At 41.8% G+C, this 14922-nt stretch overlaps 1 protein-coding gene across 2 annotated transcripts in view; it reads left to right on the top strand.

The window, feature by feature from the left end:
• The window catches only part of RBM20 (RNA binding motif protein 20), a 102178-nt gene extending 93033 nt beyond the window's left edge, over positions 1–9145 (top strand). For both annotated transcript variants that reach the window (XM_086616761.1, XM_086616760.1), the window contains exons 11-14: positions 1067–1736; positions 4145–4264; positions 5015–5136; positions 9035–9145. In XM_086616761.1, coding sequence (XP_086472887.1) covers positions 1067–1736; positions 4145–4264; positions 5015–5136; positions 9035–9145 — 1023 coding nt within the window. The remainder of the gene's footprint in view (positions 1–1066; positions 1737–4144; positions 4265–5014; positions 5137–9034) is intronic.
• Positions 9146–14922: the final 5777 nt, after the last annotated feature.

Genomic DNA, 14922 nt, shown 5'->3' with positions numbered 1-14922 from the left:
TAGTAGCCTCTTCTGATTGTTTCTGGTTTTAATTAAATAATGTCTTTACAGCACCTCTACTGCAGCATCACAGTCAGGGACAGCAATGTTCTTGGAATTCCTCCAGCTTCATATCTGTAGGGTCATGGGTTGATGATCAGATATGGAAGCTATTGATATCTGTTGCTTTAGGAAACTGATCTCCTGGCAAGAACAGTGTCAACTCCCAGAGTTTTCATGCTGTTTTAGTATTCTAAGAGGAGAAGTGTGGGAATGGCCAAACAGGAGGAGAATACAGATTATTAATAGATTATGTGTACATGATGAGTCTGGGAGTTGGAATCTAAGCTGTAAAGTGTGGCTTAGAAGTAACATATACCTTATAATTCCAATACTTCTGAAGTCCAATATTAATGTCTGAGTCTTATAAGTCTATAACTGCATGTTTGAGATATTTCACATTATGTGTCTTGGAGTATAACTGTAGAACTGATTTTTCTTAAGGTCTAGGCCAATCTCTACCAACACAGTCCCTAGCAGAGGGCTCTTGCTGGTGGGAGGAAATTGCTACATAAGGTACCCACATTTTCTCAGTCACTGTAGGAATTTAAAGGACCCAGTCCAGCAAAGTGAAAGCCATAGTGGCTAGGCTGGGGTTCAGTATCTTGTCATTATGTTGCCTATTTCTTGGCACCCTGGGATGGCGGTAGAGGACGGGGAGAGGTTCATTTCCTTGGGGATCACATAGTAGTATCAGTTGCATAATAAAATATAACAGGTTGTGCCTTGTTCAGCTGCTTACAGAAAAGTTAAGAAGCAGGAGACTGGAGAGACTGTAATCCCCAAGACAGTTACAGGATCTCTGCAAAGTGAAGTTTATGTGATAATTAAAAAGAAATTGCCTGTCTTTGTGCATAAGGTTTAAAATCACAACACCAAGGCGTATTGTTCTTTGAAACTAAAATACAAGAGGGGGTAAGCATGACCAGATCAAAGTTCTTCGTGGTTGCTGATGTTCAAAGCCCACTTTTTAACAGTGATGCTCTATAATCACTGATCTCTCAAATGTTTTGCATCTTTCTGACAGGACCGAGACTGGGAGAGTGGAAGTGAGATAGAAGGTGAGACCTGGTATCCTGCTAACATGGAGGAGCTAGTGACAGTAGATGAAGTGGGAGAAGATGATTTAATTATGGAGCCTGACATAACTGAGCTTGAAGAAATAGTACCAGTTGATCAAAAAAATAAAACTGCTTCAGAAATGTGTCCCTGTATGTCAACCATGTTAGAACTCAAAAACGATCACAGCCACTTATTGAAGAGTGAAGATAAATTTGCCCATAAAGCTTTAGAAACAAACTTCAGATCAGCAAAGAGCAGTGTAGCTTCTAGCGGCTGCCAGGATGATGAGGATGATAATGATAATGATGATGCTGTAACTGAAGCATCAAGCCTAAATCTGGACGCTGAGCAGAAGCCAGAGGAATTGCAAGAAGACCAATCTGCTAAGGAGTCTGATCCCCAGCAAAAGGAAGGAAAAATTGATAAGAGCTCTGACACTTGCTTAGAGCCCGAAGATCACCATATACCTTCTGTTCATCTGAAAGAAGAGACTCTCCAGCTCCCTGATACATTTATAGATGATTACAAACAGATGGGATCACAAGGAGCTGAGAGCAGAGAAGTTATGGGAATGCTTGTTAAAAACGCTAGTGAAGAAACAAGACACGGAAGCCAAGAGTGTCCAGAGGCCAAGGGTAACTACTGTTTTTTTTTCTTTTCAGCCCACAGAGCGCCTTGTGTGTTTTCTCTAACAGTACACTGAAATTTATTGCTAACAGGAATAAATGTGGCTAACAGTATCAAGACATGTCCTTGGAGCAGCTCAGTAAAAGAACCCCAGTGCCTTTTGCCAAGCTAAACCATTAGAGGCTCTTAGCTGAATAGTGTAAAGGAAATATGATAAGCAGCTTGCAAGCTTTCTGAAAGGCATAAGCTGCTATAATTGTCATGTCAAGGTTCACATGAGTTTAGCTGAACTCCTTCCCCTGCTAAATTTATTTTGAATTGTCAATGAAATGAGTGATAGTCTCTGAAGGTCAACGGAGAAGTATCTGTAATGTCTGGCTGGCTCCTGGACAGAGTGTATATTCTTACACACTGTACTGAAGCGTTAGTAACATGGAAATCATCCGTAGTTTTGTTACTTCTCAGTCCTTGTTCATGCAAATACATGCTTTTTGTCAGAACTTGCCTCGTCATCTCCTGTTATCTACCGCATGCTGCCTTTAATATAACTGATAGGACATGCTGTGGGATAATGCCAATAAATGTAATCATAGCTGCCTATTAATATTTTAGCTGTCAGGAAAAAAGAGATCTCGAGTGTCTGAAAGTGAGTTCAGTTCCTCGTCACACTTTCAAATGAAACTTGAGCGAATGGGCTGTGTATAATGAGGGGAAGTGGAAAACAACATAGAGCATGTTCACTAGGAATGCTCTTTTATGTTGTTACTAGAGTCCATGTGGTGGAGAAGGGTTTGTGAACAGAAGTTGCCGGAAGATTTTTCAGGGTGCAATTTTCCACCAGAAAATGCTGGAGCATTGAATGTGAATGTCTGATTTAGAACTAGCTTCTTCCTCCAGGACAGATTTGAAACTTGCTCAACTTTCAGTACTTACCTGTTTGGCCTGAAGACACCTTGCCAGGCTTTGCATATTTGGAGATAACACTGCCATGCAAGCTTCCTGAGACTGGGAACAGCAAGGTTGGCTCCCCTGGGCTGCCCACTTGATGGGCAGCCAGCTGATGAAAGAGTTGGGTATCCCAAGATCATAGTTACTTCGGTGTTTTCAGCATCTCAGCTTCCAACTTGCCAGCAGGGAGCCTGGAAGCTCCAGGGGAGCTTGTGCTTCCCAGGTTTCTGCCACAGACTTGATATCTGGGCTCTGGGCTCTAGGCTCTCTGCAAATGCAGCTGCCAGCTCGGAAATCAACTTAAGTGGGACTTAAGTTGCATGTCTTAAGAACAGCCAACTGAAGCTTGTGGATTTTCCAGGATCTCTGCTGCAGATTTGGAAACCTGGGGTGGGCTCACAGTTAACTTGAAAGCCAACCAGTCCAGATTTTGTATTATTTTATTTTAAATCATATAATAGATGTATTTAAAACAATGAATAAAAATTCTTCCTCATAGCCAGAAATTGCAGAGCTTTGAACTACAGACCTGAAAGGCAGGAAGGGTTTGGTTTGGGCAAAAATATATTTGTTTTATGAGAAAATATATCCCTTATCTAGGTTAAATTTGCAATGCAATAGGAATTTTGTTAGCGTAAGGGAACTAGTTCTTTGATGTGAGAACTGAAGAATAGGAATCAGACCAGTTTACCTATAATTCTGTTGCTCTGTGATAACAAATATATTTTTTAAAAATAAAAACAATTCACATGTTGGGAAGGGAGAGCATCCGTTCTTTTGACTGGATTTATCTGCCTCAGCAAATCAGTCCACATCTTGAATCTCCTGCCTGTGTCCATTAATGTTGGTCAGTAGAGACCAACTATCCCATCCCTACTGGCCAGGAACCAAAACCTTCAAGTGGCCAAGAACCGTAAAGCAGAAACTATCCTTTGGAGAGCTGAGGATGGGAACAGAGTGGCTCCAGGGAGAAGATGAGAATGGTGCTTCAGGGATCCTACCAGAGGAAGGTTTGCTTTGCCCATGCAGCTCCGTAGACAGTTTGGGGTTTTGCTCTCATAAGGTCCTGCTGTCCCCCACTTTCTCAGCAACCCCTGTGTTAGCCCAGCTCCATCACTGGTCATGCAGTACACTACGTGGTTATGGAGCTGCAGTCTGAGCAGGCTTGTGCCAGAGGCATGTATAATATTGTGGAGCTATTTAAAGTTTAAAATACGGAACAAAAAAACATAATGAATGTGAAATTAGACATAGAAAAATTATCTACTGGGAGAAATAGGAGTGACTGCACAGTGTAGTACAGCTGTTGGAGTTGCATTGAGTAGACCTCTGATTTGAATGGAAAAACATTTTTTTCCAGATTCTCCTTCATTTATAGATCCACCCAGAAAGTGTTCCGAAGAAGTTTACAAACATCTCTTTAAACTAATAAACTGTTTTCATTCAATACATTTATTCATTTGTTAAGCAAATTCTAGGTACCTGGAAATGAGATCTCTGGAATACCCGGAGATAGAGTCTAAAAGAAGGCACTCTCCACCAGGCTGGGAACAAGAGGACGTCTTCACCGAGCTCAGCATTCCCCTGGGTACGTTCGGATGCCCAGGCCACCCTCGGCCTGCAGTGCCACCCACTGCAATACCCAGAGCTTACAACAAGATGTCACTTTAAGGCTACTTGCTATATTTATGTTTCAGAACAGATGTGAGGAAGATGAAGGAACAGGGTATATGACAGAGGGGCAACTGTTGAAAGAAATGGGCTTTTGATTATAGATCATCATTAATTTCATTCCAGATGAATGGCAAAAGATAGCTGTTAATGTCACTGATGAGATTAAATAACTTCCCTTGGACTGTATATGAAAAATGCTTAGTAATTTAGAAGTCTTGGTCATAAAAGTAGCGATTATACTTTCAGTATAAGCAAAAGTATTGATTTTACTGTGTAAATATTGATCATGAGTAAAACACCTGGAAGAAGTAGGTTCTAAAGAGCAATCTGTGTAACTTGAGCATGAATTTATTGCTAATGAGTGCTATTGCTATTCTAGCCCTTGAGGTTACACAGTGAAGCTTCCAGTCAATATTACGTGTCAGAAGGTACGTTTTTAAATATGTGAACATCTAAGAGAGAAGTGGAAGACGTGTGCGATGCACAGGATTTTAAACTGCAGCTCAGTAGTGCAAAATTAGGGAAATCAGAGAAGTGAATCCAGGATTCAGTCTTCATATCTATGCCATTTAACTGGACAGCAACTTTTTTATTTGAAAACAAGTTTATGTAGAGGGGAAGGGTTTCAACTGACATTTTAATGTAATTCACAATTTCTCAATAGGTGTGGAATTTGTGGTGCCTAGAACTGGGTATTACTGCAAGCTCTGTGGACTCTTCTACACAAATGAAGAGACGGCAAAGACAAGTCACTGCAGAAGTACTGTTCACTACAAAAATCTTCAGGTAAAAACGCACTTGAAGTTAGCTAACAACTAGCTGGTGGGGTGGATTGAGTGTAAGATAGATGATGGTACAAAAAATTAGTTTCTATTCTGTGGACAGAATTCAGATGAAGTGAAATTTAGATAAGCAAAACTTTTCAGTAGTTCCAAATGTTAGCACACTAATTTCTCACTTCCAGATCCTCGAAATCAGCTTCTGGATCATAAGTAAAATGGGGCCAGGTGATAATCTTATCTTCTCATCTACATTTGGTCCTTGTCGCCAGCACAGCGTGCAACTCAGATCTTTAATTCTCTGTTCTTTAGGGTCGCAGGCATTTCTGTCACTGACAGTGAGCCCAGCAGCAGCCTTTCTTGTTTCTTCATTTCAGGAGCATTAAACATGCCACTTGTTTAATTATGTTGCCAGACTTATTTTTGCACTAGCATGAATTTCTGCAGCATGTTTCAGCACGCAGTGCTTTGTGACGCACCGGCTCTCCGAGGCATTTCCTGTGACCAGCTGAAATCACCTCCCCGTGCTACAGAGCAGCACGGTGGTTCAGCCACGCAGAACACCACCATTGAATAATTTCAATAAGGATATGCAGAAGCATGTAATTACTTGTATGATTTCCAAAAGAATATACCATAAGCATATCCGCATTGGATAACAGCACACAGAGACCACGGGTACTTGCAGTTCAGTCTTAAGACCCTGCCTTTATCACTTTTCAGATGCACAGCTGATAGTATCAGGCATGACAGCACGAGCATTAACTGCCCTGTGCAAAGGACTCTGCAGAAGAGGTAGCCTTGCCTCTCATCTCCTTGGGTCGCTGCCTGTGTGCAGGGTTTGTTCACTGCAGAAGACGCTTTTGTTGGCATTCAAATACTCTTAGCAAAAGTCATGAAAGAGCAAAGCAATGCTGCTCCTTCTTTCTCTGTTCCTTCCCTCTGCCCATAGCAAATGCTGGAGCTCTGCTTCTCTTCAAGCAATAGCTATCTTTCCCTAGCTGGCACTAACTTTTCTAGTGACACTCAGAGTCATATAATTTATCTGGGAGAATTTTCTTCTTGACTTTTCTGAACTTACGTAGCTGTAATCACACAAAGGCCTCTGGCTTTTGAGCTGTGATGCTTGCTAATAATGGATCCTCTAAGTGTAAGCTTGAAAAACAGGTGCCCAGTTTGCATGCCTTTTTTTGCTTCATACAAAAAAATCCAGAGGGATTCACCATGCAGTGCAGGCTGTGTATCCCATGTGAGTCTGTCCCAAAGGAACTTGTGCTAAAGGAAAGGTTGCAACTCCAGCCCCTGCCCCTGGCAACTGATCCTATGGGAAGAAGAGGGATTTTTTCATATTTTAAGTTATTTTGTTAAAGTCATAGAAAGAAAGGTCCAACTAAAACTGAGTCTATGTGGAAAAAAAAACCTCTTTTTCTCTCCGTTAAGACATTTCCCATGAGCACTGTGGTAGATAGCTAACACTGACTTGAGATAAAAGAAACAAATACTACAAAAGCTGTTAAAATTAAATCTGTCAGATATGGTAATGAAAACAGACTGTTCTGCTGAGCAGTACATCTTATCTGACTAAATGGAGGAAGTAAACGTCCCATCCAACTTTTACCCACTCAAGTGGAAACTCAGCAAATCTTAAATAATTGTTCTGTATTACTAGAACCATTTTAGTTGCAATAATGCTTATTTATGCAGTCTTGCAAAAAATATCAGTCTTTTCCTATAATGATGCAATTTAATCAGTATATCCACCAACAGAAGAACTATGGACTCTAACTTTTACTGTATGTGAAGCTGTGGGACTGCTGCTGCAGACTGTCTTTCTGTTGTCTTGTCTACATGACAAATAACGTTGTCCAATGACAACAACATTGTCCCAAATGCTCTCATGGCTATAAGTTTTTTATAGTTGATTTGCTGCTTGTTGCAAACTGAACAGTTTGTTTACCAGTTTTCTTCCAAAAGCCTTGCTTGGATTATGAGGATTTTGTCCTGAAGCAAAGTAGTTAACTTCATCTGAGTATGGTGCCCATGGAAGAGCAGCACTCAATGAAAAAAATTCAACTGTTTCTTTGTCAGCCTTGCACACTTTTTGTAATTTTCTATTCTCTTCATCTTAATAAATTATTTTCCCAGGTGGCATTTATATTTACAGATCTACTGCATTTTCCATGTCCGAAAAAATCCATCATTTGGCCATCCCTCCCACCACTACCACCACCACAAAAAGCTGTCAGATTCGTCTGATGTACACTACTTTGGCAACTCAATGCAGCATTTTATCCTGTTTTCCGCTGGCTTTATGCAGTATTCATCGAAACTTGTATTTAAATGATTTTTTTTTTTCCCTTGACTCTCATTTTGCTATAAATTAATCTGAAGGCCTGGTCTGTGAACTTCAGAAAAGTGGTGTTTGTGGTACTCATGATAGCTGACATCATCAGCCAAAGGTAGTGGATAAACCTCAGTCTTATTTTGGAGGGTAATCATTAAAAACCAAAAATGCATGAGTTATCTGATCCAATGACAAGCGTTAGTGATTTATTACAGTTCATGGTGTACGGATCACTTCTCCTAGCCTTTATGGACCCTATATCTCTATACTACTGTAACATTTACTATGGCTTCCTGCCACATGGAATTTTGTACCCAGGGATCAAGACTTGCGTAATTTTCACGGCCAGTCTCTATATTTAGAGTAAGAAGGGTGCAGTCGTCATTTTGTCACAGGTATGTCCATTTGTTAGCATTACTGAGTCCCTTTCAGATGTATCTTTTACATCCAAAACTTGTATTTACGTGAGACAACCTGGCAGTCCTAACACAGCCCTTAGATTTTTTTTTTTTTACATCCGTTTCTCATTTCACCTCTTCCCCATGGATGCCAAAGAGTAAACTGTACTCTGGGGGAATCCTGCAAGCAGATAAAATTTTGCAGTGATGTGAGATGGTCTTTTCAAAACAAATCAGAATGAATAATTAGGTAGAAAATAGAGTTTTATGAGCCTAATAATGTGCAGGTCAGTTATTCTTGCATGTGGTACATGTATAAGTCATTAGTAAGAACATCTCTACATTATTGTCTGGGAATTTCCCATGTGTTTCTCTAGACTAGCTGCTGCTGAAGAAGCTCCTTTCCATCCATTTCCAGGTCTGTTGACCTTGAATAAGTACTTTGAGCACCATTTTCAGACCCATACCAGTTCATCTTCCATTTTGTGTGCAGCTCTGTCAACTCAGAGCACTGCCAGAAGGCTGAAAGCCCCACTGGCCATGTCTGGTTTTTTAAACCACACTGAGTACTTACAGCACAGAAAGGCTTTATTTTAGAGAAAAACAATAAGTGTAAATACTCTAGTCAGACTGCTCAATTGTGTTAATTATTACTGAATTTTATTATTCCCTTAAAACAAATGTTCTTGTACAAAAGGCATATCTCTGAACTGGACATGCTGAAAATGTAATATATATGCTTCAAATTGTGACTCAGAAACTGCATCTATTTTCTGACACACTAGTCTTATACCAGCTTAATTCAGTTGACTCAATGGAGTTAGTTCCTGCTCTACAGCATATAGGAGTAGAGGGTTTGCAAGGAGAGAAGGTGAAGTCTAGTTACAAAGACTGGTGGAGAGCCATGGTGCTCCTGGTTTTGTCAACAGTTCCCCTTGTGGCACAGAGTAAATCACTGAACTTCTTAGGCTCTCCATGTATTAAGGTAGTTTGCCTGACACAGCTATATTTCCTGGCTTGAATTTTCACCAAAATGGGACTTCTATGCATTTTTCTTCTCTTTTGAGATGCTGGGAGAGTGAGAGCTCTAAAAAGGCGTAAAGCATCCTATGTCGAATCTTTTCAGTTTTGGTAACGATGCTTTGTTTTTGATGTGATTGCAGAAGTATCTCTCCCAGCTTGCAGAAGAGAGTCTGAAAATGAAGGAAGAAGGCAGCCATCTGCCTCAGGATGACACTGGCATTGTTCCTCACTTTGCGAAGAAAAAACTATGATGCAGATGAACTGGAAGAGCTACAATGAGTGAATGCTGATACTACTTTTTTTTTTTTTTTTTTATTTCTATGATATAACTGTCAATTTGCACTGTACAGAGGAGGGGAAATAAAGAGCATGTTCCATGCATCTATGCCCAGAGTGCCATTAAAACCCAAGATGCCTGAAACTGTTTCCCACGGTGAAGCAATGCTGGCATATCTGTAAGAAGTGGAGCAATTCTTTCTCACACTCTACATGCTGGGAGTGGTTTCCTAGATTAAATCAGAATTCTCAGGGATTCTTAAAGTTGTAATTCTGATGTGACACATCATGTCAGGCCGAGTATTTAGAAGCACTCAGCATCCTCCAGTGGACACTGGAAGGAAAGGAGATGTGACTATAAATAGGCTTTAATGTTGCTTAAAATTTCTTCAGCGGTTTCATTCATTGCCCCAGTGAGAAGTAGGATTTGCATAGGACATCTAAAGCCATTGTGCTAAAACTAGTCAGTAGATGGCATAATGTAAACCCCATCAGCATCCACCTCCACGTGTCTTAGAGCTTGGTGAAATGATAAATGTGTGTGTTGTTGAGCACAGACTGTACACTGACTGTGTTGTTCGAATGCAGAGGGAGCCACAGTCTGTCCCAGGGACCTCATAGCCTGAACCCAGCACAGGGAGAGCAATTTGAATACATGTGCTGACAGTTAACCTGCTCTGGTTTTCAGCATTTTCCATGGTGTGATCAGGATGTTCTCCAGGTACCGTTGTGTTTGAACCTCTTCTTTTTGATAATTCTAAAGGGTGCCAACTTTGAGTCTTACAGACTTGAAACTCTCATGAGAGGCTTTTTAACATGCCACATGTTTGGACCATGTCTCTTTTAGACATTTTATTTAAGATCCTTGCTTTTGGGGTCTTTTTGTTTTCTTTCAAGCTTGCTTTTCCTCAGCTTGGCAGCGTTGAATTTTCCTGGTTTTCATGGAAAGATGCCAGACTTTTAATATTGTTTTTGTATTTTATTTCCCTGAATTTTTTAAGGCGAATACAACAACTGATGGCTCACAGAGTGCTGCACTGAGAACACAGGATGCACCAGCAGCTCTGGCATTATTATGAGCTATTGTTTCTGCACAGTTGTTGCTTAGTATTTTGTGAAGTCCCTTTGAAATGCACTGTACAAGTTTCTGGTTCATTTCAATAGGGCTTTGTGTAGTAAAGCGAATACGTATGCAAACCATTGCCAGAATTGATCCCGGAGTTATGCTTTTATAAAACGCCCCACACAATCTAGACAGATGGGGATTTGCAGACGTATTTCCATTCTTTGCCTGACTCTAATATTCATCACGGTATGTTCTGTAAAAATTGCTGGTGCTGGATGTCCTGTTTAGATGTTGTGCAAAGGAAATAGCTTCCCAGAAGGTTCTGGCGATCTCTAAGAATGACATGGATGTCGCAAAATATTGCAGTGGCCGAATTGCCATAACTGTTTCCACTAAAGTATTCGTTCCATTATTTCTTGTGCCAGCAGTGATGCTTGTTCTCTGAAGTACCCTGTAGCCAGGCAGCGTGTCTCCGAGGTGCCTGGTGTTGTTGCCTGAAGCCCTGTTCCATTTCATGGCCTGTGCTTTCCACTCATTTTTACCAGAGGTGGGTTCAGATTTCATATTTGGAATTCCTGCTTCTCGCAAGTTGAGGGATTCTTTGCATCCCAGGTTCAGACGTGGCCTATCCAAAAGACAAGGAGAAATGAAAAACATTACAGCCTAAATCCTTCTTTGTCCAGACTTGAAGTAAGTTAAAGACTTGGGTCCATTTGTCATTTAAACCAGCTTTCTTTTACCTATGGGAAAAAAAAAAAAAAATTGCAAACCAGGTATTTTTCCTTCAAGGGCTGGGTTTTTCTTTGACTGTTTTTCACATTGCAGTGAAATTTGAGCAGAGGGCTGTTAGGGCAAGAGCTTGTATTGCAAGCTGTTAAGATTACGAAAATGGCAGTAAAGATTGTGCAATGGCCTTCTAAAGCACAGCTCTCAAGCTGGTCATGCATCATCTGAATATGAAGCTCCCTTCATGCCCTTCAGCACAATCAGAGCACAAGGGAAGGAAATCACTACAAATGCAAGCATCAAATCTTTGAAGCTAACCCTGCTATCAAACTGGGGCTCTCACCGGCCTAATGGGAGCTTGTCAGACCATGTGGTTAGGCTTAATTGGATGTGAGACATAGCTGACTCTATATCAAAGTCATATGCCTCCAGCAACTTTATCCCCAGGTAACCTCAAATGAGAAAAGTATCACTGTTATTATTCTTTATTTGTATTGCAGTAGAAGCTACGGGTCCACTGCCTTTATTATAGGCACGGCACAAATCCACAACAAAGACTTTCCCAGGCCGAAGAGCTTTAAATCAGACTTTCCGAAAACAGACAACAGGTGGATACAGGCAGGCAGGGAAAGCAGTAGGTAGCCATGAGATTTTGACTGGCAGCAGAAGAATAATTAAAATGAGTGTTTACCCAGGGGCTTATTTTTGGATTTACGGGAGATGATTCAAGCTACTTTCCCCCTCCTCTGATTCCGAACCAGGTTCACTCCCATTATTCACAGCTTGCATATTTACCCTCCTTTTTTTGTTCCTGGCCAGCTGTGTTAGACACACAAAATCCCTTCTTGAGAGGGCCTTGGTATCTTTCAGTCCCTGATCACTTAAGTTTCAGTCTCCATCTAGGGCTCCAGAAGCTGGAGCCTTGACCAAGGCTTACCAGGAACACCCCTGGCACCAGATACCTTGCTTGGGTCATGGATACAGGTCCTTGCTTGCCACTGAGGAAGGAGGAGGCTCCAGATGGCATCTCTGCCCTGCGTAGTTTCCTCTTTGGAGGCAAACGACTGCGGTGAGCAATGCAGGTGCAGTGCCCAGCCCCACAGATGTGATCAGACCCAGACATTTGTAGAGGTGGTTTGGACACCCCATCCCTTTGGGCTCTGTCCTGACGCAATAGAAATCTGCAAAACCCTGGGTACAGCCAAACAGGCATTTCCCCTTCTGAGAAGGTCATTTCTCCCCCTAAAACTCAACATTTAAAAGCAATCCCAAGTCTCAACTAGCTGCTAATGATCCCTATGATCAGTTTTCAGCCTGATGCACTTTGAGAACTCAGAGATATTCTCCTTCCCTCTCCAACAGGCCGTCATGCAATGCTGACAGGCACTCAGCTCCTCGACTTCTCTCTACTACCTATTCTGCTGAGGAAGAAGGCCACTGTAGGCAGCTGCTTACCTTTCTCAGCTTGTGTAAAAATGTGCTATTTCTTTTGGTTTATTACATTTAAAATCTTGACTTTTTTTTTTTAGTTGGCATAATTCGTCATCACTATAATCCACGCTGTTTATTAATAAATATATATATATATATATAGAACAAAACAGGCTCAGGTCAAGCCAAACAAATCTTGATATTTAAAAAGGAGCTTCCTTAATATATTCAAATCATTTCAACACATCTCTACCAAAGACTGCACTTTTTGAATAGGCACTATGTTTTTCATCTTCATGAAATCTGAATTGATCTCAAATAGTCTTTAATGTCAATCTGCGACTTACTTTATTTGAAGTAACAAATAAAAGAATTAAACATTTGCCCCATAAGGTTAGACAAAGTTTCATATGGGCTTTAACACTAAATTAGTGTTAGGCTGGTTATATTCAGGGTTTTTCTATTCTCTAAGGATTAAGGCTGTGATTTGTTGAATTATACTTGAACTGGACCAGATATACTATTTATTGAGCTTATATAATCTTGTTAATTTAAGTTTTGGCTTGTAAACAGTTGGAATTTGTTAGTACTTGTTTAATTATGTAGGAACTGTCACCAATATTAACTGATCTGTGTAACTGATTGCAAAGTGTTTCAATTTGTGTTTCCTAAAAAGAAAGATTTTAATAAAGAGAATTATAAAGGATATACATTGGTGGGCAATTGTCCCAGCAACAACATGCTTCTGGCTTCCCAGGGGATCCATTAAAAACCAAAATGAGTAGAAGATAGTTTGGGGGATAAGAAGGAAGCAGGAGGCCAAAATGTTTGCTTTTAAATATCATTTCTAGAAATTGTGATTCTTACCAGGTAGCTCCTGCCATACAGATCACAAGCGATTGCCGTCATCTGGTGCCGAAGTTGAAGTGAACACATCTCAGCAGTTCACTCCATATTTATTATTAATTGTTATTACCCACTCCTGTCCCTCTAGATGTGTCCTCGCTTCCCTTTTTCTCTTAATTTCTGAATGGCGTGGCCAAGCTGTCTGTCCCCACTGGCTTTTCTCTGTCTCCATCCAGGTTGTTTTCTCATCCTTCTGAAAGCACCATATAAAATCGCCCCCAGCCAAGCACCTTCTCTACGTCCTCTCAGCCTAAAGCCCCCGTCTGCCCATTTCCCCTGGTTTCCCTTGTACCCTCCCTCTGCCTTTGCGATTTTTCTTCTTTTTTGGCAGATCGCCCTCCCTGGTGTCTTCCCAGCTCCACAAGCACCTTTCCCACTCCCTGTCCTTCTCCCTGGCTCACCTCCATCACAGCAACCGGAGCTCCAGGGAGGAAATACCCAGCCTCAGTCAGGGTGACGTAAAGACGTGCTTGTACTAAATATTTAAAGAATGCAATAAGGACAAAAGCTGAGGGGAAACTTCACTTTCAACTTTGATTAATTGACTCAGCGGAAAACACTAGGAGGAAAACTGAGGCAAAGCAACGTCCAGTCCATGTGCAAGAAAGGGCATGGGGGACCATCAAAGAGTGAGCTGTGCTTCCCACCACCCGCTGAGGGAGGGAAATGGATATATCTATCTGCCCCACTGAATGGCCAGGGAAATGGGTCATGGTCAAAAAGACTGGCACTCGGATTTTCTGGCTCCTCAGTTCACTAAGTCAGTGCTTTAGTGTCTTTTAAGTAACTGTGTTGCAGCTGAGGCACACGTGTAATGTATTTTAAGCACAAATGGTTTCAGTTCTTCTGTCCTGGACGTACTGAAACCTTTGTACGTGTGATTTTGATACCATCTCATCGCAGCTATCAATCCGTCTCGCTCTAGAAATCAGGTAAATCAATTTTCTAAGTGTTAACTTGGCATCATATATCTAACAAAAAAATCTGAATTGTAGTGTTCCAAACGTAATGAGTTTCCAGTCCAGATTTGGTCACACTTCATTTTCTTGGTGGAACAGGGAACCTGGATGTGAGACTTCACCAGTGAACACCAGCCCACACACGTAAAACCATCTTGGCCTCTTGACACAAGGCTGTGACCGACCTCACTTGGACAGCCAGGCTGTAACCCAGCTGTCCTGCCTGACCAGCAGAGCAGGCCAGGACAAGGCTGTCCAAAAACATGAGCCCTGCCTGAGAAGCTGACTGGGAGGGAGGTCAGGGGTGTGCGGGGAGCTGGGGACGGTGCTGCCTGCTCTGGATCAGGCTGCTGTGGGGCTCAGCCGGTGGGCACGCTGCCCTGACACAGCCGGCTCAGGCTGACGGGCAGCTTGCTGCAGCACACGCTGGTGTGGCGCGGAGCAGCCTCCCTCTGCCAGCTTTTTCAGCGCTGATGCAGCCTGGGACTCTGCCGTGTTTGTGCAGGTGGCAGCAAGGGCAGCCCCAGAGAACAGGTTTGCCTTTGGTTACTTTTCTACATCCGACTCCACCAATCTCCGCTTATCTATGTCAATATGTTGCTTGGCTTGCCTGATGCAATGCTGCAGTGAGAAGCCATAGGAGTACGCGGTATGTATTCCTGGA

This window comes from Tauraco erythrolophus, chromosome 9, assembly GCF_009769465.1.
Source record: "Tauraco erythrolophus isolate bTauEry1 chromosome 9, bTauEry1.pri, whole genome shotgun sequence".
Classification (NCBI taxonomy): Eukaryota; Metazoa; Chordata; class Aves; order Musophagiformes; family Musophagidae; genus Tauraco; species Tauraco erythrolophus.
This window is presented reverse-complemented; position numbering and strand designations above follow the sequence as displayed.